Source organism: Takifugu flavidus, chromosome 21 (assembly GCF_003711565.1).
Source record: "Takifugu flavidus isolate HTHZ2018 chromosome 21, ASM371156v2, whole genome shotgun sequence".
NCBI classification, from domain to species: Eukaryota; Metazoa; Chordata; class Actinopteri; order Tetraodontiformes; family Tetraodontidae; genus Takifugu; species Takifugu flavidus.
Genome location: NC_079540.1, coordinates 10,035,621 through 10,060,642, shown reverse-complemented (window position 1 = coordinate 10,060,642; position 25,022 = coordinate 10,035,621). Strand labels below are relative to the sequence as shown.

Sequence of the window (25,022 nt, the reverse complement as noted above, 5' to 3'; positions counted from 1 at the left end):
GAGCGGCGTTTAGGAGCCGGGCAAACAATGAGCAGCGACCTTAGCTCGCAGCAACGCAACGGTCACAGCTAAATCTACAACTTTCTCATGTCCCAGGACGCAAAAGATCCAAATAACACAGAAACCCCTTGGTCACACGTTGATATTGGAAGAGAGACAGTAAAATCCCACTACCGTGTGTCTGATGGTTGGGCCGAGGCCAGCCACAGCCCAAACGGCTAAAGGTACCGTAGCGAGATAGCTAAGCTAGCCAACACCAACGAGGTCCGGAATACGCGCACAACCGGGCTCCGGAATAATTATCCGAACACCGTCCGTCTCATGACAGACTGAGTTAAGGATGGCAGATTTCCGAAAGAGTGTAAAGGTGAACCCCCGGTTGAGAGCCCCTCACCTGCTGCTGCGGAGCGGGGACGACGCTCATGTTGGGCCGCTCGCTACTTTCTCGCTTCTGCCTAATAGACCAGCCAAGCTCCGAAGAAGCCACCAAAGACGCCGACTGTCTGCGCGAAAGGGGTTATTGAATCCAGTATCGGGGGCAATAGAAGCGGTTCGCCTGGTTCGGTTCTCTGCCTCCCGCCTCTTCCATTAGCACCCACAGAAAGTTTAAGCTTTGGCGCGCCGTGACAGCTGGTCCGCAGCCTTTGGACACCGAACTGTCAATCACCGCTTTCTCGCCCTCCAATTGGTCGGTTTGAGACCTTTGTGCCCGCCCACAGTGACGTAGGGCGGCTTTGGGGCAGCCAGTGGGATTTTGAGAAAAGGGCGACAAGAAGGTGAATAATGTTGGATTAGGAGAGAAATTTTAAAGCACTTGTACATTTCTGCATGTTTGTCTAATAAATTAGAAATTCGCCCGATGTGCATCAGTATTTAACGTCTTTACCATGGTTCCAGATACTGCGTGACGATCATTTGGTTATAATAGAATAATAGGGGCCAAGAATAGGAATATATTTCCCTATAATGTTGTAGGGTAGATCATTCATCTTTTAACATAAGGATACAAGGATTTTACAAAATTCGCAGTGGGACACTTGAATTCACAAATCATACGAGTGGAAAAAAAAATCATAATTAATGACGTTACATCTGTTTGTTTTAAACCATCTGAAACTATTATAATATTTAAAATTTAAAGCACACAGTTTATGTTGTGCAATCATACGAGACGTTTCACCCGGAGCACCTTCTGCTGAATATAATCTCATTTACAATATAATCAACAGCAGCTACGCACACAAATTGGGAATGTGTACATTTTGCCACATTAAAATTTCACTTTCGACCCTTTCATCTTATAAAGAAAATATTATGGTACAACTAAGCGGTGCAATACAATTCTTTTTACTCACTAAGAAACATTGAAAGAAGCAAGAGTTGTATCGCAAGATTCCCTCTAATGTACCACCTGTTACACGTTTGTCGACATAACTTAATTTTGCTGACATTTGAAAACGTTTTTTTTTTTAAAGGATCATGCCTATTCTTTATTCGAGTTGATTTACGAGCACAACGCCACAAATTACGCATGCGCACTGGGGCCTCCCCGCTTGCAGATGGCGCATGCGCACTTACAAATCCTCAGTAGGAGCAGGAGCAGCAGCGGTAGTTTGGGTCAGTCAGTCAGTCCAGTCGGCAGGCAGCCACGCAACTGTCTGTATTCCTTCTTCTTAAATTAGCCACTTTAAGCTTCGAGATACCGCCCCCAATTTCAGCGTCGGTACGGAGCCGCCAGGCCGGGACAGAGACGGAGAGAGAGGCCTCGGCCATGGAAGCGCTCGGACCTGGTAAGGAATTGGAAGCAAAGTAGCAGGCGAGCGCGAGCCGTGTGCGAGGCGCGTGTGCGCGAATGCGTCGCTTCACTTGGGGCCGCGGCTGCAGCGAGGCCTCGACGCGCAAACCGACCGAGGCCCTGTCCGACTTTCTGTTTTTGTGGCGTTATCGCGCTCGTCGCCGCGGACGACGGACGCGTTTTTCTCCGTGTGCGAGCGGCTTTGGCGTCTTTATCGGCCGAACGCGACGTCCGCGGAGCTGTTTTTATCCGAAGCCAGCGCCACTCGTCGTGTCGCGGACGGCATTGTGTGAGTGGGGATTTAACTCGGTCCTTCCTTCCGCGTCGTGGTGTGTTGTGTTGATGTTTGTGGAAGACGCGCTTATTTTCCCCCTCACACCGAACCAGAACTACACAATCCCGTCGACATCTGTTGATATATCACAGCCTTGCCAAAATCCCTTCCCCTTAAACCCTCGAAATTGAACCATCGCCATCAGGCTGAGCGCGTTTTGTTGGGCTGCTTCGTCCAAGATGACAGCGATGGGTGGAAAAAGGAAACCAACGCCAACCCAGCGCCCGACGACGGCGGTTCATCGTCCGGATTCCGAACGTTTTCGAGGCAGATGTGGGGAGGCGGCGAATGGCGCTTCCCTGGAGGAGATCGATTTGCCCAATGATAACAAAGACCAGATCATTTTGCAGCGACGCAGCAAGCGTGGACGCACACAAGGGGGATCCAACACACCTGTACGGCCAGCAGGAGCGTGCGTTCGTGTCGTCACGACATTTTAAAAGCTGTTCTCGGTGGAGTGATAACGCAGAACAGGATGAATACTCTTACCTTTAACACGAGGTGCTGACTTGAAGAGAAACCGCGCAAGAGCAGAAGATTTGCGTGTTTGGAACGCGCACACACACGGCAATGTGACATTCTGAAAACCTTGATTTATTATTTAGGTGGGGATGGGGGGTGTTGAAAGTGTGTGAGGGTACACAGGAATGTTTGGATGGAGATTGCAACCATCTACAGGTGTGTGTGTGTGAGTGAGAGAGATCTGCATCATAATCAATGCAAGGATTCAGGTTTTTATCCATAATAACGCTGCTGTTTCCCTTTTTAAATTAAAAAAACAGATTAATAGATGGTTTGATTTGTCCCTTTAGGTTATTTACAGTGGTGTGTTGTTGGTGATGCTCAATGGGGCATTTTACAAGAGTTTTGCTGTGTTTCCTGATCTATTTACTAGAGATATCAGGTGGCGATGATGAGGCAGGCTGAACGGAGGTGGTTATTCATTTCTGACCCTGTGCTTATGTCATTTTACACACGTTGCATGAAAGCTTTTAACGTGCACCACCTCTGCAGTCAGGATTCTTACCCTGTTTTATGTTGGTGTTTGTTTCATAGAAAGTCATACGAGGCAGAACGGCGTCATCTTCACACAGTGGGGCCGTTTCTTGTTAAGTGGTTGTTCTTCTGTGGTGTTCTGTTTTGATCCAGGTGACTTTCAGGTGTGGGTGTCGGCGAGCTTGTTCATCCGTGCCATTAGTGTGACTCATCGTCTCTGCTCAGCTTAAGCCCAGCTGTCGCTCTCGCCATCGTAGCTGCTATAATATGCTGGCTAGGACGCGCACATGGCAGCACGCTGCAAAGGTGTGCGGCACTTTCTGCAGCTACCATTTTCTCTGGCCGCTCCAGCTAATTTCTCTCCCGTGTGACGCAAAGTAAACGCAGCTCTGAGTCATTTGAAGCAGAGACATTGAGTGTTGGAGGACTCTTGGGTGAGGAGAGTCTCCATTTCTTCTTGGGCTGAAATCGGCGTTCATCAAGGGATGCAGCTCAAATATGAGCATTTGTGTCTGTTACCGGTTAAATCCTCAACAGAGCCCTTAACTGGTACCATCTTTTTACATTTCCTCAAACTAGTAAACATCTGTTTCCAGAACTGCTGCGTTTATAATGAAACTCCTGTTTCCTGGTTTGATGTTTGCAGATGAAATTTACTATGTGTTTTATTTATTTATTTATTTATTTTGAAGCATCATGCTGATTTTGTTCTGATGTCATGTGGTTGGGAGAAAAATGAGCCTGTTCCAATACCAAAAAATGCCAAACATTCTCTGGTTTCAGCTCCTCATGAGAGGATTCTGGTGTCACATAAATCTTAACTGAGTGTCTCTGGGGTTTGGGTTATTGGAGCAAAACAAGATTGGGCCCGGCCGTCACCAGGCTGGAAATAGTTTAAAACTTGATTCCAAATAATGTAAATAGACGAGAACTCTTACAGTCGTAAAACATTTGGCTTTTCTGAGGACGGCGCTCCATCACTGAAACGCTGTTTTACTCTGAATATAACAAGTAGATGCAGTTAAGGAGGTCGTGTACTTCTTTCTGAACACACAAGGATCAATTATCCTTTGTTGCACATACTGACACATTGCATTAAACACCATTTCATTGTAAATATACTTAGGTGTGGCTGTGAGACTCTTCAGACAGCTTTCTAAGCTGTTCCTAATGTCCCAAAATATATCAGAGCTTTCTTTTCACAGGGAATCTTGTTTGTTTTCTGAACCTGTGACGCTTTACGCAATTAGACTGCTCTATAGATCAGTCAAGAGTCACATTCTGCCACTTTTCATTAGCATTATCATTTAAACTATCATTAAAAACCCCCAATTGGTCTGATTACTGTTGGTGACAAAAATCTCTTCATTATATTTTGCCATATATGACATTCGTGCCACATCTTTAAGACATTTTTATTAACTATTTTTACCCCCAAAGATTAATATCTTTGTGTTCCATAGTCTGCTGTTGGGCCTATTGAGCCAAAACATTTTAGCAGTAGCAGAGGTGCTTTTACTAACTTCAGGCCGTTTAAATCTCCATGACAACATCTGACTCGCTGTTGAACACAAACAAGGTGTGTCGGATCAGCTGATTAGATAACAGTCGGAGGCGGATGCACTAAAGCTGAGGCTGATTTTTATTTTTTATTTGTTTGAGGGCATTTCCAACCATTTTTCTGCCAAAGCCAAAATCCCAGTTCATTCTCCGTATTTCCATCTTATACTGGTTTGGGTGTCAACTAAATGCTCCAAAATGGAGGCATAAGCGCAACCACTGAAATATGAATTACTCAGGTAATGCTGTTTTTCAACAGTTTGGGGAGTCCTGAATGCCGTTTTTATCAACTGGAGTTTGATTCTGGAGCGTCCACAAGAATTCCTCATTTTCCGTAACCAGTCGGTCAAAGATCTCCTTATTTTCTAGGTGAATTCTGAATACAAGTATGAAAAGCGGAGTGATGACATCATCACGCTGTCAGGTTACTTGTGTGATTGGCGAGGAGGTGATGGATGGGGGAGCTGGGGGGAGGATTTGGGGCCCAGGGTCGTAGAAGCGTGTTGAGGAAGCGATGGGGAGGGCCCCAATTGTATGTGCTCTCGCGCTTCACTTGGTAATTGGAACGTGTGGGTGCATGGAGTTCAAGAGGACCCCCCCTCCATCCCATAGCTGCGGAGCAACAAAGGAATTGGGTAGTTGCATCGGGAAGTACCCGCTTTAAACGCATGCTGGATGTTTTGGCTCCAGTAGAGGTCGGGGGGGTTGCAGACCGATGAGCAGGTTGTAGTGAAGGAACAGGTCTGCTCAGAGATCACGACGGAAGCCCTCAATGTTCTAATTCCTGCAGCCGTTTGTGTTCTGGCTCCACTCCAGTAGTTTGGATCCTATGGAAATGGCCGTGGACGTATGCGTATACGGTGTGAGAGCTGCGTGCGGTGGCGTGCTCTCTCTAACGGTAATCCTTGACTCGGTGGGGCACCTCTCCATATGGCTCTGCTGCTGTCTGGCTGAGAGCAGCTCCGTTCTTTGTCTGGGCACAAGGGGTGGCTGCCCTCCGTGTCTGGGTGGGGTTGGGACAGGCTGGGGGGGGTCATTTGAGGTCATTGTTTCGCCAGCCCCTTGTTGACCCATGTAGGTCAGGGGGCTGATGTGTGTCTGATGGAGCCTTGACCATTTGAGGGCACTCAAGCCGGTGTCACGGAGGAGTTCATGAAATGGTTGAATTAACTGACCTCGTGAGAGGTTGGAGAGCTTGGCCGCATCGGTGACATTGAGCGGTCCGATGTTTTAAAACAACTAATTCAGCATTTTAAATGGCGACGTTCATTACGTGACCATCATAAATTCTGAATATGTTTAGGAAGTCATGTTTTTATCACTTGGCTCTCCTCTTTCCAGGCCCTCCTGCCCCGACCTCTCTGTTTCAGCCTCCACGCCGTCCCGGCCTCGGCACAGTGGGAAAACCCATCCGGCTCCTTGCCAATCACTTCCAGGTGCAGATTCCCAAGATTGATGTCTATCATTATGAGATCGACATCAAGCCTGAGAAACGGCCTCGGAGGGTCAACAGGTAGGTCTGCCCACAGCTTTGGGAGGGAAAGCTTTTAGAAGATTCACCACTTTGAGCTTTTAATGAGCGTAACATGACATTTTATTCTCCAATGCGGTGACGATACTCGTAAAAACCCCAAAGTTTATTATTTCCCTTCGAATGAGGTCATCCTCAGCACGACTTAAATTAAATTACTGCAACAACGCGAGCGATCGCTCCAGCATGATGATACCCTGGTTTTGTAACTCGGCTGTCAGGTTTTGCATGTGCAGAGGACAACAAGGGGTTTCACCTGAATCTGTGGTGTTAGTTTATTACTGACAGATTCTGGATTAACATAAATGAATATGGAGACAAGCCCAAAGGTCTTGATTGTGGTTATTCATCCTATTGCTCATGTCCTCCAGGGAAGTGGTGGACACCATGGTGCGGCACTTCAAGATGCAGATCTTTGGAGACCGACAGCCTGGTTATGATGGGAAGAAGAACATGTACACAGCACACCCACTGCCAATTGGAAGAGACAGGGTTGGTCTTTTCCAAGATTAGATTAACAAGATTAATTAACATAAGATCGTTAAGGACTCGCGAATAAAAGACACGTTTCTGTTCGTGTGTTCGGCCAGCAATGCCCTTTTTGACCTCTGTTCTGTCCTTCAGGTGGATCTGGAGGTGACTCTTCCTGGGGAGGGGAAAGATCAGACGTTCAAGGTGTCTCTGCAGTGGGTGTCTGTGGTCAGCCTCCAGATGCTGCAGGAAGCTCTCTCGGGTCACCTAAACGAGGTCCCTGAAGATTCTGTTCAGGCTCTGGACGTCATCACACGACACCTACCTTCCATGAGGTACCGGGGCTCAGAAGCACCAGCCTCGTACATCTTGCTTCTCATGTCTGCCCTTTTCATCATGTTTCCTGCTGAATCCAACTCAGCAGTGTGACACAAACCCACTGGTCTTTTACCCTTGATACAGTAAAAACAGTTAAATCAGTGGCACAAAATATTGGGGTTTCCTAACGCAGTTGTTTTAAACAAATGCTTATTGCTGTTTTGAGTGTTTGATGTTCTTGGCTCACATTCCTCTTTCCTCAGGTATACTCCTGTGGGCCGCTCTTTTTTCTCCCCTCCAGAGGGCTATTACCATCCTCTTGGGGGAGGCAGAGAAGTGTGGTTTGGTTTCCATCAATCCGTCCGTCCTGCGATGTGGAACATGATGCTCAACATTGATGGTAAGTGAAGCTGGAAGGCTCTGGCTTTGTCTCCTGTTAATTTAAGTTGACACCGAATGGTCAGAGTTGCTTTATGGCTGTCATCTGGATTCATGTTTAGTCTTGGTATGAAGTTTAAAGACGAGGTGGGATTTATGTATTGTGTTTTCAGATAGACAAGCAGACTGAAGTTTCAGAACTTGATAAGACTACTATTCACCGGTGTTCACAGAGTTTAAAAGCGGATTTTTACCTTCTTTACTCTACTGTGACCACTGTTTTCTGAGGAGTATCTTGCCTGTTCTTCCCTCAGTGTCAGCAACAGCCTTCTACCGTGCTCAACCTGTGATCGAGTTCATGTGCGAGGTGCTGGATATACAGAATATTAATGAACAGACCAAACCGCTGACAGACTCCCAGCGCGTCAAATTCACCAAGGAGATAAGAGGTGAGCGCGCGCTACTGGTGCCGGTCCACTCATGCTAACGCCAACGGTCACCGACCTCTGAAGCGGGGCCAACACTGACAGACCTGCACACAGTGTGACTCCTGCTGTATCAAATTCCTCAACCAGATTAGAAAGGTGGGGCCTGTGCACGCATGGCTGTTTTTATCTAGCATTCAAGCACCACAGAACCCACAGAGTGCTGAAGTGTGGTCGCTGCTCGTACGGTACCGATTTGCTAAAGCAACTTTTTCAACCTGAGGCGTCTCATGCAGGAACTGCAGATGTTCATTCAACATGTCCTGAATAGAGCTCCTTTTTTCTTCTGAACACATTCGAGCTCTTCACCAACTTTACTCAACAATGAAACGGGTTTTTTCTAGTATCTGATGTTTTTGGTTGTAGTGAACTGAACTGAGTGGTGACACACCCAAAACAAAAACCCCCTGAGCTGATAACAGAAACTTTAAACATGAATAACCCTTCTTTTTTTAACAGGGTTGAAAGTGGAGGTCACACACTGTGGGCAAATGAAGAGGAAGTACCGTGTGTGTAATGTAACTCGCCGACCTGCCAGCCATCAAACGTAAGTTGTCTTCATCAACTGTTGTCCTCTCACGTCTTCAGGTGTGTTTGGAACGTTCTACATGCTAAATTGAATAAAACTACAATTTTATACACTGATGTTCTGTATTAATTTGTGTTCCTTTTCTCTACAGTTTTCCCTTACAGCTTGAAAATGGCCAAGCCATGGAGTGCACTGTAGCTCAGTATTTCAAGCAGAAGTACAATCTGCAGCTCAAGTATCCACATTTACCCTGTCTGCAAGTAGGACAAGAACAAAAGCACACGTACCTTCCCCTGGAGGTGAGGCGACACATTCTTTGGTGTCGTTAACTTGCATTTATGGCTCCTCATTGACTGATTAGTTTGATTCATGAGCTGTTCTGGCCTCCACAGGTCTGTAACATCGTAGCAGGTCAGCGCTGCATCAAGAAACTGACAGACAACCAGACGTCCACCATGATCAAAGCTACAGCCCGTTCAGCCCCCGACCGACAGGAGGAGATCAGCCGACTGGTGAGTGCTGTTCTCCTGTTCCTGTCCTCTTTGCTGACGCCCTTCTATATTCAGCCTCTCATAATGAGATGAAGATGCATTGGTTTAGCTAAGCTTCATAACTTCTACAACCTTCTCTTAAATGTCCTTTCAGCATGATGGAGGTTTCTGACAATAAAAGTTTGGATTAAATTCAACTCTAATGTCTGATGTCCAGGTCAAAAGTAACAGCATGGTGGGGGGTCCAGACCCGTACCTAAAAGAGTTTGGCATTGTGGTGCACAATGACATGACTGAAGTGACGGGACGTGTTCTCCCAGCACCCATGCTGCAGTATGGGGGCCGGGTGAGTACAGACACAGGGAGGGACTGTGGCAGGGTGAGTACTGGGCATGGGCTACACTCTGGGGAGGAGGAAGGGGTCAGAATTTTGTGGGGCTGCACAGAGTGACTGCTGAAGATCCAGGTCTTGGATTTCTGAGGCGATTGGATGTAATGATGCTTAACGCCTACAGGTAGACGTCTATGTGAGGTTGAGATGGAGCCAAAGTAGCTCAGTCATTCACTCTTAAGTCACATCTAGCTTGGTTCTTGGATACTTGCGGTCATTAAAATCCACTGATTTCCTTTAAATTTAACCTTCTACTCACCTGTAACGTCACAAACTTATCTTGGAGAGTAAATAAAGTCCTCCCAAGATGCATAGTTTCACTCTAGTAGCAACTTAAGTTTAAGGTCTATTTTCCTGACCTGTGCTGACCTGTTAGACCTGGATCTTTGCCCTGTGGTCACTCTTAGGTGCATCTCTTCAGTTTGGGAACTGCATCTAGCCATTCTGTGACACAGCTTCCAGGAAGGGTAAAAGCAGATGAGAAGCATGTGATGACAGACTGCTGAGATTTACCCGCTGAATTCCACATTGGCTGTTGGGTCATTTCAGATCATTTCATAACGATCAGATTTTCAGAGGGGTTTGGTTGGCACAAGAAATCCCTTTAAAGGTGTTTGTGCAGACGCATCATTTCGACTGCCTTGTTTGCTACATCAGAAGCTGATTTGGGATTCATGGACTGTGTTTGACAGACTTGCTATTGCAGACAATCAGACTCGTTGTCACCCAGCGGACCATTTAACCAGCCGTCTTTAGACTCTGGCCTGTGGGCGAGAGGAAAGGCAAACACTGCTGGTGCTGGAACAGTGAACTTAATGAAGCGCTGCTGCGCTATTATACTTTATAATACAGCATTAAAATAAGAGTTTCCTGTCAAACTGGCAGCCTGAGTTTAGTAAAGATCACAGCATGTTCAAAAGGTTTGACCACTCTCCTGCTGGGACATTGAGTCTAATTGTCTTCTGGTGAAATATCTTTAAATGTACTTGTTGCACATGCATTTATACGTGCACACATCCTGCTGCTGCAAATGATACAGAAAGTGAAAGTGACCACAGCTTGAGATATCTTCCTGTGATGATTGTGCAGCTAATGACATCTTAATGACGTTCTGCACAAAGAACTGACTTGTTGTCTAATATAATCTATACCGTATTTTCACGACCATAAGGCGCAGTCTCAGTTATGGGTGCCATTTCTGTATTTAAAACATACACAAGGCGCACCGTATTATTAGGTGCATGCTAAAACATACAGTAAAAAATGACAAAGGAAGTTAAACAGTGAGTTTCTACACATTTATTGAACAAATTATTCATTCTTCCGCCACAAAACCATCAAAGTTTTCATCTTCTGTATCTGAATTAAACAGCTGCACTATGTCAATGTCCAACATCCCGAATTCCTCTTCTTAATCATCTGAATCAGGCTCACCGACCGGTTCCGGTTCAGCGTTGATTTTGTGAAAGCTTCAGTGTTTTAGGTGCCATCAATTTATTATAATATATTTATCAATATATTATAAGGCGCACCATCGATTTTTGAGAAAATCTGTGTTTTAGGTGCGCCTTATAGTCGTGAAAATACGGTAATCTTTTCAAGTAGCTCATTGTGGTCACTTTAGCAGGTTGACTAAAATCTCTTGATCTTACATTGAAATTCAGTCCTTTTAAAAAATAAAAAAATAATTTGTATTCAGCATCTTGTATTGGCAATAATCACGTCGACCAGATTTTTGAGGCACTCTGGCCTGACATGAGTGAGAAAATGGACAAAATGCATTAATGGATTATGAATTATGTTGGTCAGCTTATCCAGCCGGGGGGGTGACTAAGAGCGTAGGGTCTCTCTCCGCAGAACAAAACGGTGGCAACGCCCAACCAGGGCGTTTGGGACATGAGAGGGAAGCAGTTCTACGCTGGCATAGAGATCAAGGTCTGGGCTGTGGCCTGCTTTGCTCCACAGAAACAATGCCGAGAGGATCTACTCAAGTGAGTTATGAGCTAATTTTCTGCTGGTGACTTCATGATTAGAGGAAGTTGCACCATAACAAACAACTTTCTGAAGCTTCCCTAGTGGAACAATGCTGCTCTTTTGTGTCCTTAGTGCAGAAGGCTGCACAAAGATGAACAGCAATAATCAGAATACTGTCTAATTACTTACCGGTACTCAGAAGAGTCCAAATCAGGCAAACAGAAACTTCTTTCTAGCAGGTTCTGATTATTATTACAGCAATAAGTTCTGTCTTTTTCAAACTTTTAAGGCACTCACTTTGGTGCAAAATCTGTTTGTTAGAAATTAGTTGTTGTATATTGAAAAAGCTGTCCTGGTTTCTGATAAGATTTGATTGTTCCTCATGCAGGAGTTTCACTGACCAGCTTCGAAAGATCTCCAAGGACGCCGGGATGCCGATCCAGGGTCAGCCATGTTTCTGTAAATACGCCCAGGGAGCCGACAGCGTGGAGCCCATGTTCAAACACCTCAAGATGTCCTACGTTGGGCTACAGCTGATTGTAGTCATCCTCCCAGGGAAAACGCCAGTCTATGGTTAGATGCTTAGAATCAGCCTTTAGGGACATGTTGGGAATGTCTGCAGGATCATCCACTCTGTGTTTATGTCTCCAGCTGAGGTGAAGCGAGTGGGCGACACTCTTCTCGGCATGGCAACGCAGTGTGTGCAGGTGAAGAACGTAGTGAAGACGTCCCCTCAGACCCTGTCCAACCTGTGTCTGAAGATCAATGCCAAACTGGGCGGCATCAACAATGTCCTGGTGCCCCATCAGAGGTCGGAGTGGATGAATGAGGATGATTTTGTTTTTCTTTGTATCACTTTTTAGGATTTTGGTGCCTCAGTCCCAAACTTCATGCCAGTCTTTTCAGACTAGCCCCTAATGTTGTCTTCTGTGGTCCAGGCCCTCGGTGTTCCAGCAGCCTGTCATCTTCCTGGGGGCTGATGTTACTCACCCTCCAGCTGGTGATGGCAAGAAGCCCTCCATCGCAGCAGTAGTGGGCAGCATGGACGGTCACCCCAGTCGCTACTGCGCCACGGTTCGGGTCCAGACGTCGAGGCAAGACATGTCCCAGGTAAACGGGCTTCGATGTGCACGCTCAGCTTTTCAGACATTATTCCGTCCGGCGAAGGACCCGTGTCGTTGACGGTGCTGTAAATATTCTGTTGTAGGAGCAGCTCTTCAGCCAGGAGGTCATTCAAGATCTGACCAACATGGTGCGGGAGCTGCTCATTCAGTTCTACAAGTCCACCCGCTTTAAGCCCACACGGATCATCTATTACCGCGGTGGAGTGTCGGAGGGGCAAATGAAGCAGGTGAGGTTGCCTCTTCTACCCTGATGTAACGTTGACCCCCATCATACAGGCAGCTTTGCACGAGATAACTTGCCGGTGTGTTTCCCATCAGGTTGCTTGGCCAGAGCTAATAGCCATCAGGAAGGCCTGCATCAGTCTGGAGGAGGACTACCGGCCGGGCATCACCTACATCGTGGTTCAGAAACGTCACCACACGCGTCTCTTCTGTTCTGACAAAGCCGAGAGGGTATAAAGTTCTGTCTGAGCCGTGAGACTCTTGCGTTGTGTCTCACAACAGCATAAACGTCTTAATTTGTGGTTATTCCTGTAGGTTGGGAAGAGTGGAAATGTTCCAGCAGGCACCACAGTCGACAGCACCATCACACACCCGTCCGAGTTTGACTTCTACTTGTGCAGCCATGCAGGGATTCAGGTGAGGGGTTCCTTTAAAGCATTGAATTATGGGATAATCTCTATGGGATGGTGTATCATGAATTTTATATTTGACATTTAACTTGCTTGGAATGTTTGTTGTTGGTTGTGATTGATGCGGGTGTTTTTACCCCGATGGGTCGTTTATCTCACATTTAAAAAGAGCAGACCCACGATAGGTTCTGATAAGCATTATTAAAAGGAGCCTGGAGTAGTGTTGGGAGAGCCGCCGCGTTATTATGGGAGTGTTTGCAGGGTGGGAGTTGTTTCACACGAAGGTAAACTACATCTTTTAAATTAGAAGGGTTATTATCTGTCTCACACCAGACAGCTGCTGAGTGTCTGTTTCTGGATAAACGTACCTGCTCAGCTGTGGACGCATTCAATTTAGCTTACGTGTGTTTAGTGCCATTTTTCCAGATGTCATTATGAGCCGAGTACTGACGGCGGGTGGTGTTCTGTCCTCAGGGAACCAGTCGTCCCTCCCACTACCACGTCCTTTGGGATGACAACTGTTTCACCGCCGACGAGCTGCAGCTCCTCACCTACCAGCTGTGCCACACTTACGTCCGCTGCACTCGCTCCGTCTCCATCCCGGCGCCGGCGTACTACGCCAGGCTGGTGGCTTTCCGAGCACGCTACCACCTGGTGGACAAAGATCACGACAGGTGAGACGGCCGATGTCCACAGATGTGATTTCACACATTAAATACAAGGTTCAGTCCAGACTGCTAGTTGTATAAAGTAACTGACCTAACTGGGGTCTGGAGCTCTGTATCAACATCACATAACCTGTACTGTATTTGTGCTCAGCTTATATTTGAATTATAAGCTGGTTGTCATGTTTCCCGCTCACGTCAGGTCATTTCTGTGTTGCAGTGCTGAAGGCAGCCACGTGTCTGGTCAGAGCAACGGCCGTGACCCCCAGGCTTTAGCCAAGGCGGTTCAGATCCACTATGATACTCAGCACACCATGTACTTCGCCTGAACTAGTGAGCACATCGACGATCCACCCGCAGCTCCTCCTCCTTTCTTTTTCTTTTTCAAGTCTGTTGCCAGTCTCTCTGCTTGTAGTCTCTTTACACTTGATCTTATTTTCTAAATCTGCACCCGAGCGGCTCTCGGATGGTGGGGAAACCTGCTGTCTCCTGATGTCCAGCAGGTTTTTGTATTAAGGAACAACCAACCAACCAGCGTTCCCACTCGAGCTGCCTTTCAAACCAGCAATCCAGTGCTGTGACACCAGCGAGGTGTTTCCAGTACACAAAAGAAGAAAGAAAAAAACAAGTTGAGCCATTATTTTCCTTATTTTCTATTTGAATGTCTGCACTCTTGTGTTGTAAGATACACTGAGCGAGGGAGTGATGTGACACGGCGTGTCAGCACAGCTCTTTAGCTCTCCCAGCTAAGCAGGACTCTTATCTACTTTTACCTCAAAGCCCGTTTGGGCAAAATCTGTCACAAGGTCTCGGGTTTATTGGGTGGTGGGGAGGGAACTCTACCAGAACAGAGATGGAGGGGCATCGACCTTTTGAGAATGAGAGAGAGATATATATCTATATACATATATTTTTTCCTTTTAATGAGTGTGTTTTACCTTTTCTCCTTTGCCGTCTTTTACAATTAAGGTGACCTGGTTGTCATGCCCACGACTACTTTCCTTCAACGTTGGTGATGAAAATGTAGTCTGTGTGTGAGAATGTGTCTATTTGTATATACATGTACTGCTGTAAGAGTGTGTGTGTGTGTGTGTGTGTGTGTGTGTTTTTCATGGCAGGCCACTGAATTGTAAAGGGAAATCACGGGGATAACTGCTGTAAATGCCTCAGATTTGTTTTTTATATCCACTCATACAGTACATATAAGCATATATTTACATCTATAAAACAACTTTGAGACGTATGACTTAAACAGGCCTCCTGAAGACCAGCGTGTGGGTATTTGTAGCTTTCCTGGGTCACTTAATAAAAATTTGGTTTGAATTGGGTTTGAATCGTTGGCTGGCCTGCTGCTGGAGCCGGATGGGACGTGCACCTTCGGTAGGGGGTGGCTTTGTTCGTGCCTGGTAACATCTTTGAATCCCCAGAAACAAAAGTGATGGAAGCATTTTCGGTGGGAGGTGCAGTCATGTCTGATATGTAGCATTAGTAACCAGTTTGGGCCCTGACTGGCTCAGCTTTGGGGCCCGTTGATTGGCTGAAGGCATTAAACCGTACGGTTGCGCCACCTCTGTGCATGAAAGGCAGGATGTTGTTTTTCTTTGGACCTGATTATCAGAGAGTTTTTGTACAGTTACTCAGCTGCGTTTATTTTTTTTTTTGCAGGGCCAGAAACCAGTAAGCTTTTTTCTTTTCCCCTCTCCCATCTTAATAATTCATTGCACTGACCCGGGATGCAGGCGAGCAACAGAGGGCACTCTCAATCTCTTGTACCTTTATGCATTTATACATACGAATCAACAAGTCAGATTTGTAAAAGTTTAATATAAGATGTTTTGTGGCTATATTAAAAGCTGTCGTTTAGAAATAGTTTACCGTTGTTGTTGTTTATTGTTGTCAATGTTGTTACTATTGTGATGAAATTTTACAGTTGGCAGCAACGCCAGTTTTATATTTTCTAGTTTGACTTCAGGAATAGTTGTTGGGCTGCAGGTCGAAGGCTTCGGAGCTTTGGAGCAGATATATTTTGTAGCATTTTGGTTAATGTGAGATGTAGACCCCAGCTAGGAGGAGTTCACGCCTCCTCCGACAGCTTCAAGGCCACTAAACCTTAGCGGGAGACTCTGGGTGTTTGGTGGCAGCTTTGATCGGATGGAAACAATCGGGGATCGTAATCGGACCGAAGCTGAGATCGAGGATTGGTCAAAGGTGGTCAGTGACGTAAAATGAGCTGAATTTTTACTCTTTGAAATGGTTTCTATCGCTGTATTTGAGGTTATCCCATGATGAAATTGATGTTTTTAGATTTTTGACACTGGATGTAGAGGTAAACGCCCTTTGAACCGCAGTGACACCCAGTAATGTGCACTGGTGGCGGAAATGGCGCCCCCTGGTGTTGCGGAGATGAGAAGCAGTCGACGTGCACGCCTCGTCAGGGGGGCAGCTCAGTGGAAGCCTTTTTGTAATAAACCGCCCGTAAAGCAGCAGGTTTACTATGAAATGGTGTGAGCGCCTGCCTGTTGACGGCGTGGGCGTTGGCAGGGTTCAGGACCGTTTTTTGAAGGAGGGGGTGCGCTGTGATTTGCATTGTCCAGGTTTTGCATGCAATAATTTTTTTGGTTAAAGGAGCAGATGTTTTTAAAATGTGCACTAGTTTTACCAAGCCAATGCGGGTGTAATTGGAAAGTCACCCGGCTTCTAAAGGGTGAACGTTTTCTACCTTCCACACTGTTTGAACTCCACTCGGATCAGCCATCACTCCCCGTTCGACAAGGTTGCAGAGCAATATGACCCAGTTCTAGATTTCAGATGTGGAAATACAAATCTCATCATGGTTGTCTACTCTTGCAATTGTGTTGTGTGTACTCTTCCTTTACTTTGTTCTTTTTAGTTGATATCATTTGCTTGTATCAATCAGTGGGAATGTGCATTTGGTGGAATAGATGTATAGGCTCTAGACAATTTCCTTTTAAAGTAACAAAGTGTAGACTTTGCTCACCTGCATGCCAGAGTATTGTCCTTTTTTAAAAAAAAAAAAAAAAAAAAAGAAAAAACTTTAGAAACATATTTATCAAAGAGAAGAAAGTATAAATGCTTCTTTTTGGGGTAAATGTTGGATTTAGTAGGACTATTTTAGGCTAGCAATATTTGTCCAGATGCATTTTAAAGATTCCTACACAAATGTCAGTAATTCTCCAAGTACACTGTTATTGAGGCGAGGTGACTCCGCTCTTTTCTGGGCGTTCACATTCAAAACGAGGTACCTTTCTTCAAACGTGGAGCCCTTCAAGAGCTGACTCGCCTCGCCTTTGCCAGGTTTCAACGGCGAGCATCCATTTTTGTCTCCTTGTTCCTGGTTTTGTACCCACAGCCACACCTCTTGATGAGGGAGGCCTTTGTCTCGGTGGCCCCTCTGCTGACCTCTCACAAATGCACTTCCTCTTTGTGTAGGGGTCCCCTGTGACATCAGCAGAGCACGCTTACCTCTTTCTACACCTTTTATTTTTTTTTAAAATGAAAAGTCCCTAATTGTTTCTGTGCCCCAAGTGAATGAAAGCATGAATTCTTTTGAAATTCCTCTTCCTTTGATATATTGTTATATCTTAACAGATTTGTAATTGTGTGTTACATATTTTTAGTTTCATTTTGTGGTTCCTTTTCAGGGGTTTCTTAAAACTGTTTTCCCCCCACTAGTGGTCTCTGATGCTTTTGTGACTGTTTTAATAGTAACAACAGGTTCTGGGGGAAGGGGGTGGGCATGCCCAGCCCCTGTTGTTGCTATTATGCCACATGTTCACGTATATTTTATTTTTTTTATTTTATTTTTTTTAGCCTGCAGGGAATTCTTGTGTTAATGTGCAAAGTAATAAATTGGTATTTTAAGCCTCAGACGTGTTTTATTGTGAGTACAGCGTGTTGCCACTAGAGGGCGTCATTCACCCAAAGCGGGTTTAGACCAGTACATGATCCATCGCTTAGGCTTGATGCATTTTAATAAACACGGTTGCATATAGAAAATAAGGCCATTATTTCTAACTGCAGATCCACCACATGAGAACTTGGAAGGATCCTGTAAATCCTGAATGTTCTGCATCATCAAGACTAAATATAATTGCAAAAACAAAAGGTGAGATTTTAGGGCTGCAGTTGTTGTTTAAGCAAGACAAAAAGATTTGTATTCAGCTGCTTTCTTTCTACCTAAATTATGACCACGGAACTGTGAAGAACACGCCAAATACAAACCCACAGTCAGACACTCGTTAGGCAGAAAGATACATCAACATTTTAATGAGGTCAGCTTGAGGAGATACTTTGAAAAATGCACAAATTATCCACATGGATACGAAACAGTGAAATCGGTTCCATTGCTTTTAGTACAAGTCCTCGTGTTGATTTGCTTGTTCAGTCGCCATTGATATGTCACCTGCCTCTGCCTCCTATTGTTTCGTGTTGTCAAGGCCGCCGTTACCAGGGAGAGGAGGTAACGGAATAAAGGAAACCTGAACCACCGATTTTAACAGGCCTGATGTTCTATTCATCAGCGTAGCAAGGGTCAGTGTAAGGCAGGCCGGGCGCGAGCACTCTGGGGCAGAATCTGAAGGCGAGCTGTCAGATCCTTCTGTTCTATCCAGGCTGTATTTACTTGCCCATCAAACTGGGAGGAACTAAATCACTCATGACCATAATAGATCTCTGATGGCTCTAAATTGTGAAAGGAAATGTGCAGTTTTTCCTTCACTGAAGGAAGAGTGAAAGCTAATTTTCCAAAAGCTCATTTAAAATACATGTGAGCTTGTGTGCACATGAGGCAACAGTGCCTAATCTTCATAGTGGGGGCTCCCCCCCTTCAACGTTGTGTGAAGTGATCCATGAGCTCTCCATCCTCTTCTGTCCTCCCCCTCTTTTGTTGTCTCAGCCTCTTTCTTTCCTCCCCCACTCCGGGTTCAGAGCTGCTCGCACACATTCGAGCCTCCGCTGAACCGATGCTGCATTTGCCCACGATTCGGACTCTTATTGGACCCAAACTGGCCCGTCCGGGCTGTGTTTTGAGCAGAGAGGAAGCACGGTCGAGGTGGAGGGAGAGCCGAAGTGGCCTCGTTCAGGCTTGGACCTCGGTTCCCTTTCTTCTCAACACGGAGACGACTTTATGCCGACAGCAGTCACATCTGACTGGCTGATTTTCTCCACTAAACTGTAAAGTGTTGGACTGAACAGTGATTTAAATGCTGCTAAAAACCTGCTGGACACTTGTTGACTGCCACAGGATGTTTGATCCACTGGTTCCCCTACAGATCAACGGTGGATTGCTTCTTCAGAGGGAAATAAATAAATAAAGGAACCTTTCTGGGACAGGATGCGCCCATAGTGGCATCATTTTCCACGAGGCCACCTATCGGGTTCTAATCAGTGTGATCCATCTGGGTAAGCCTACACCGCGCTGAAATAGCTGGACTGGTCCCGGAACTACTTCCACCAGGAACCAGGAAAAGATCCATTTCAGCCACCTGACCTGAACCAGCCGCAGGTGGCTGCACAGCTATTGGATGCTCAATAATTCATCGACACAAGCCAGAGAGTGAAAAGCAGGAGAAAGTGCACCAGCGTCGGCTCCTTTTTAGAGGTGGATGCAGTTTCAAGAGAAAGTGAGCAAAAACTCCAGTCTAAAACGGTAAGTTGCGGCAAAAAGAGGGTGGACGTTGAAGAAAATGAGTGATGTGAACATGGAATAAGGGGGAAGACAACAGGAAGGACAAACAATCGGGTTTAAAAGGGATAAACGCACAATTCTAGCTCTCTAAAGAGACTCTTGAAGACAACAGAACGGTCATGGTGAACACCGGCACACAGCTGATCAGCTTCACCTGCGCCGTGACGGGCTGGATTATGGCCATCGCCGTCACCGCGCTGCCGCAGTGGAAGGTCTCGGCCTTCATCGGCAGCAACATCTTGACCTCTGAGATCAAGTGGGAGGGCATCTGGATGAGCTGCATCTACCAGACCACCGGCCACATGCAGTGCAAGACCTACGACTCCATGCTGAGCCTCCCTCCGGATATCCAGGCGGCACGTGCGCTCATGTGCGTGGCCATCTTCATGGGCTGGCTCTCCTGCACCGTGTCCTGCTGTGGCATGAAATGCACCACCTGCGCCGGCGATGACCGCCGTGCCAAGGCGGCCATCGCTCTCTCAGGTGGGGTTCTTTTCATCCTCACCGGCCTGTGCGTGCTCATTCCCATTTCCTGGACCGCCAACACAGTCGTGCAGGACTTCTACAATCCCAACGTGCCCCCGATGCACAAACGGGAGCTGGGCCAGGCCGTGTATCTGGGGTGGGCCGCGGCCGTCATGCTGATGATCAGCGGAGCCGTGCTGAGCAGCACCTGCCCCCTCATCGAGAGGGGGGGCCGGTACCGCAGGGGCTACGTCGGCCGGAGCTTTGCTAATTCTCCAGCGTCGGCACCTGACTTCCCGAAACCCATCACATCGAACAGTCTGCCGCTAAAGGAGTACGTGTAAGCGGTTAAAGACGTTGGTTACCGTCCTCTCACATTATGAGCATAAATCTGTGATTCTCCGCTCTAGTCCAGTTTATTTCTGAATACTTTGTGTGCACAATGCAAAATAAAGAAAGTCTGGGAAAAGTGCGCACTCTCAAACTGTGTTTTTGGTTCTGATGTGGCCAAAACAAATCTAATCTAAGCTGTTGAAAGTCAGACGGCTTCAATCCACTACAAAATCACGTCCCAGAGGCTTTTTCTGAGGTGATGTGACGCTTCTGTTCACTCTTTCAACGACTTCTTTCCTCCTGCGTCAACTCCGCTGAAGTCAGACTCCCGGGATGGACGCCAGCGATTCGCAGCCACTTTTACTCCTCAATAAAGAACGAAACTTTGTCAAGTGCATCTGAAAGAGACCAGAGATTCATTATTCCACCAAAAATTATCAGAAGACGCAAATTAAAGTACTATTAGCTTTCATTACCTTAAAAAAAATCATTCTAGGGTGACATATTTTTGATCATCCACAGGTTACATATGTCAATTAGTCCATTTAGTGTGTTGATGATTTTAATAGATTTGTGTTTAGTGCATAAACAGAATTATGATGCATCACAAATGAATATTTGATCTTTCCTAATTTGGGTAAAGGTCATCTAACCAACTACAAGAATCTACGTTTGGACATTGTATCTAGTTTGTGCAACACTTGACAAGTCAGCATCCATTAAGTCAAATTTTACCGGTGATATTTTCTTCCATGCTGGGAGACTCCAGAGACTTCCATCTTTTGGGAGAAGACTCTAAAAGGGAGAGTTCGTCTGCTCTCAGAGTCTGCAGAAGAGCTTTTCTCCTCACAAATCTACACATGAGCTGAGGTTGAAATTAAAAAAGAAGCGTGCACACACACACACACACACATCACAGGAGGAGGAGGAGAAAGGATACTGTTGCCTATAATGGCGCTCGGCATCCTGCAGCCAGCCCATCATGTCGCAGATGGATGGAGCCATGGCTGATCGCTCCATCACTGTGCTGGCATCCAGACTGTCTCTGTTCTGCTCGTACAGCTGGAAGACTGCAGAGACCTGGTTACTGAAGGAGTCTCGAACAGACTGTAGAGAACACCTGAGGGAAAGCCACATGGCGAGATGAGAAATGCCTTCAACTTCAACCAGCATATTCCTGTATCAGGTGCAACATAAGTCACCTACATCTGCTCATTGAGTCTGACCAGCGCTGTGTCAACGGCATGTAAAAGCTTGAAACGTAGCCGATCCTCCAGGTCAGGGAAGACATTGAGCGGTGTGCTGGGAAGATGGAGGCTGGACAGAGCTCGCAGCTGCTCGGCCAGATTACCGACGGACGCGATCAGGGGGCTGCATTCGGCTAACACGCTCGCCCAAACTTTCTGGCTGCTTTCGAGCCTCTGAAAGCTTTTCCTCAGCGCCTGGTGGATTAAAGGGAGGGCAGGACTGGACATCGTCCTGACGGGCTAAAACCTAATGTAAAGCTAAAACCTTACGATCCGTTTGTAACGTAACATTGGTTGCGGAGATATCAAAACGTTTCCCACGATGTCTGAAATTACTTCCGTGTTCCTGACGTAAACACTGGCGATTCGCGTTCTGATTGGTCAACAACAGCCTTCCTCCCTGGATGATCTGATTGGTCGAACTTGTCTCTGGCTCCGCCCCGCGCGAAGATTTGAAAACGGCTTTTTGAGGAGGTAGAGGAGAGTCCTGTCCCGAAGAAGTTCAAACATAAGCAGGTACTTATATTTTTTTAAGCTATGCAGCTCAAAATGTTACAAAATGTAAATGTCTTCAGTATCAATACAAAAAATACACGTTTGAAAGAGTGGCAGCCCAGAAGCGGAGCCGTCTCAGTCGTGCTAGCAGCTAGCTTGTTAGCAGTGGCTGTTAGCAGGAAATCGGTAGTTAGCTCGATTAGCAGCAAACGGACTCGGTAGTTTATTTATCTATTGAATGTTGGTCTGTCGTTTTAACCTCGTACGACATCGTTTGTTTCTTTATTTTATACGGAGCACTCCCTAAAGTCTCAAAGGGAATTCCTAGGTAGCGAGGTCACAGCCATCGGCCATGTAGATTTTCGTCCTTTTCACGTCACCTAATGGACACCTCAACACGATGTTTAAATGCTTCTGGGATTAAAGATATACATTTAAAAATGAGAAAGAGGTCTGAGCTGGATATAAATGTGTTTTGTGAATGTGCTCTGTGGTGGACTTGTTTGATTTTGACTAATAAATCATGGGATCAGAGGATTTAGTCATCCCAGTGGCTTTTATTCAATGTTGGGATTCAGCGGTGTTTGGCACCTCCTGATCTGGGTGGGTTTTCATCTATTACAGGGAATAATCTCATCAAGTATCTTTATTAACACTGGTTTGGGTTTAGACTCAAATCCAAGAGGTTTGGATGTATGCTGTCATCCATTTAGATGCTGCTTGCTTTTACACATTTAGAGGCCAAAATAATTGATTCTGGGTATCCAACTGAAGAGACTCCTGCCACAATAAGCATATAAAAATGTTGTTGAGAATAAGTCTGCTGGGTCAGAACCTGGGTCAGGAAATAAAGTTGATTTGGCTTGACCGGTCTGGCCGGAGCTGACCTCTTTATTTTGCTCTTCAGGCAGACATGGCTCCCAGGAAAAGGACCACCAGGCAGCACAAAGTGGATCCGAGGATGGCCAAGCTGGAGGCGTTCCTGCAGGACTTTGATTGTGAAGGTAAATTTGATTTGGTGCTGGTTCTGGGTGTGACTTGGATGGATGTTGCTTATTTATTACTCCTGCAAAAATGTTAGTGAGTTCTAATGATCGCTGCGCACCAGAGTTGTCACCATCTTTATTTAATACAAAGAATCACAACTTTAATTTGGCTCTGTTTCAGTGGAGACCCGAGTTCGACTGATGAAAGAGAAGCTCAAACAGCTGCTGAAAGATGTGGACAACAGCTACGACATGGCGCTGTTGAAGATGCCCAAAGCCATCAGGCAGTCGTCCTGGTTGGAACACTACAGTAAGTGGACCAGAACCTTCACGCTCACCCAACTTTCATCGCCACGGTTACCTGCACACATCACCAAGCACTTCTACCCTTGTCATCAGTTCATACTCGTATCCCCCAATAATGCTGTTTTTGGGCTTCCCTCTCTCCAGAGTCTGAAAAGCCCAAATCTCCCCTGGTGGATAACACAAAGGTACGTTTCTGCTTCATCCAAAAGTTTTTGCTCTCCAGAATATCTCAGCATGTTCTGTCTGACAGAGAGAGGAGGAGGCTGCTACTGTGGACAGTGTGATGGTGGAGGATCACGCAGTGCTGCTGAAATCTGTCAAGAAAAGTACGCTGGCACATTTGATCGCTTATAAACTTTGCATGTGAGGGATTTTATTCATCGTCTTTTCCCACAGCAGCAAAGAAAAATGGTGGCGCCAGATCCAGTTCAGACGACGAAAACGTCCCGAGAACGACCAGGAAGGTAACGTGTGACGGGGGATGGGGGACGGGGGACACCCTCCATGGATCAGGGGAAGTGATGATGTGGTTTGGTGTTTAGGGGAGAACGACGAAGAAACCTCCGAGTACGTCGAAGCGGGCGAAGGCGCTGTCGGTCACCACGCAGAACACCTCCATCAGACGGTCAGACTCCTTCACCGCTGTCGCTTATGTCTCAGTCACGATGTTCAGGCGTGACTCTAACTCTGGGTGCAGGTCCAACAGACGGCCCCTGGTCACACCAGCCAGGAACATGATGGATTCCTCTCTGATGATGGGGGCCACCCCACTTTTCACCCCCCGCTTTGACCCCAGGTCCTCACACCACTCCTGATTAATACCCATCTCATTATTTCTCTTCCTACCACTGAGGTTTTACATCAAATGTCACGTTTCAGGCTTCCCAAGACCCCCGCTGTGAGAGTTCCCCGTCACAAGGAACGGGTCTACAGCATTTCAGTCAACGGTTCTCCCATCGCCGGGGGAAACGAGGACATTGTCATCAACATCCCCAGCGGCAACGGAGAGGTGAGTGTGCGGAGAGGTGGGCTGTGTTAGGAGGGTGTGTGTGGATCACAGGCAGTACAGACCATAATAATACGTGTGGTTCCTCAGAGCCTCCAGCTGTTGGCCAGCCAGATCAACACGGTGGACCTGTCACAGCTGGACCAGACTGCTCTGAAGAGCATCCGGCTGCTGCAGGTATGTGGAGAAGATGTGAAGCTTCTTCACTGCTTCCACATCAACATCTACCTCTAGGCTCTAATCTCCATCTTCTTCATTATCTTTCTGACAGAATCACCTCTCGACCCTGTGTGGACAATCCGAGTGACCCAACCGTCCGCTGTTGTTTTGTACATTTTTAGGAGCGTCTGTCCTTATTTTTAAGATTTCATCATGTCGGAGTTCTGCTTCACTAGAGGTTGTTTTCCCGAGGGCCCCCAGCTCATGAGAGCTGACAACTGTATAAATGTTGTAGCTTCTATTACTTTATTGATGTAGGATAGTTAGCTTTATTTCCTCTACCTTTCCTTTTTTATGATTGTCTTCTGCTGCGTGTGTAGCTCAAGGTTTGGCCACACATCTTTTAAATGCTGTTCCATCCTTTTTTCTCTTGCCAAAAACATTGAAAATCTGTATTTATCTGAGCAGCATTACGGACACATCTGAGTCCTGGAAAGGTTAAACTCTTCCGCTGCTGTTTTGTAAAGGCACACATAATTTTTGTGTATTATTTTGTCAGTTGTTTATGGCCTTCAGTTGCATCTACAAATTCATGTAAATAAATTCTCTTTGTGAAAATAAAGGATTTTGACCACAGCTCTAAA

At 46.2% G+C, this 25,022-nt stretch overlaps 5 protein-coding genes across 16 annotated transcripts in view; 3 read left to right on the top strand and 2 right to left on the bottom strand.

The window, feature by feature from the left end:
- The window catches only part of LOC130517801 (claspin), an 11,105-nt gene extending 8,382 nt beyond the window's left edge, over positions 1–2,723 (bottom strand). For 5 of the 8 annotated variants that reach the window (XM_057019916.1, XM_057019917.1, XM_057019918.1 and 2 more), the window contains exon 1: positions 2,619–2,723. In XM_057019916.1, coding sequence (XP_056875896.1) covers positions 2,619–2,708 — 90 coding nt within the window. In that variant the 5' untranslated portion in view covers positions 2,709–2,723. Of the gene's footprint in view, positions 1–394; positions 733–1,578; positions 1,709–2,618 lie in introns of those variants that run through there. The other 3 variants (XM_057019920.1, XM_057019921.1, XM_057019923.1) reach the window with 2 other exon arrangements.
- ago4 (argonaute RISC component 4) lies at positions 1,587–17,562 on the top strand. Of its 4 annotated transcripts, none has more exons than XM_057019928.1 (19): positions 1,587–1,790; positions 6,027–6,198; positions 6,588–6,708; positions 6,841–7,022; positions 7,269–7,405; positions 7,698–7,832; positions 8,328–8,415; positions 8,549–8,696; positions 8,790–8,909; positions 9,106–9,267; positions 11,137–11,270; positions 11,642–11,826; positions 11,905–12,064; positions 12,192–12,363; positions 12,461–12,604; positions 12,696–12,830; positions 12,915–13,016; positions 13,484–13,683; positions 13,895–17,562. In XM_057019928.1, exons 1-19 carry the CDS (start codon positions 1,772–1,774, stop codon positions 14,001–14,003), a joined length of 2,625 nt encoding a protein of 874 aa, XP_056875908.1. In that variant the 5' UTR covers positions 1,587–1,771; the 3' UTR covers positions 14,004–17,562. The 4 variants fall into 4 exon arrangements, with proteins under 4 accessions (XP_056875908.1, XP_056875906.1, XP_056875907.1 ...); XM_057019926.1 differs by having other exon boundaries at positions 13,877–17,562; XM_057019927.1 differs by having other exon boundaries at positions 11,122–11,270.
- On the bottom strand, positions 16,705–21,771 carry c19h1orf109 (c19h1orf109 homolog (H. sapiens)). Its single transcript, XM_057019932.1, has 4 exons — positions 21,386–21,771; positions 21,120–21,299; positions 20,915–21,033; positions 16,705–20,577 (listed from the first exon to the last, which is right to left on the bottom strand). Exons 1-4 carry the CDS (start codon positions 21,652–21,654, stop codon positions 20,540–20,542), a joined length of 606 nt encoding a protein of 201 aa, XP_056875912.1. The 5' UTR covers positions 21,655–21,771; the 3' UTR covers positions 16,705–20,539.
- Positions 19,501–20,583, top strand: cldn35 (claudin 35). The gene has a single exon (XM_057019931.1). The coding sequence runs from the start codon at positions 19,501–19,503 to the stop codon at positions 20,188–20,190; it is 690 nt and encodes a 229-aa protein (XP_056875911.1). The 3' UTR covers positions 20,191–20,583.
- Positions 21,756–25,022, top strand: cdca8 (cell division cycle associated 8). Of its 2 annotated transcripts, none has more exons than XM_057019930.1 (11): positions 21,756–21,942; positions 22,829–22,925; positions 23,089–23,217; positions 23,358–23,398; positions 23,464–23,539; positions 23,613–23,677; positions 23,756–23,838; positions 23,911–24,009; positions 24,093–24,222; positions 24,310–24,396; positions 24,491–25,022. In XM_057019930.1, the coding sequence occupies exons 2-11, from the start codon at positions 22,835–22,837 to the stop codon at positions 24,524–24,526; spliced, it is 837 nt and encodes a 278-aa protein (XP_056875910.1). In that variant the 5' UTR covers positions 21,756–21,942; positions 22,829–22,834; the 3' UTR covers positions 24,527–25,022. The 2 variants fall into 2 exon arrangements, with proteins under 2 accessions (XP_056875910.1, XP_056875909.1); XM_057019929.1 differs by having other exon boundaries at positions 23,610–23,677.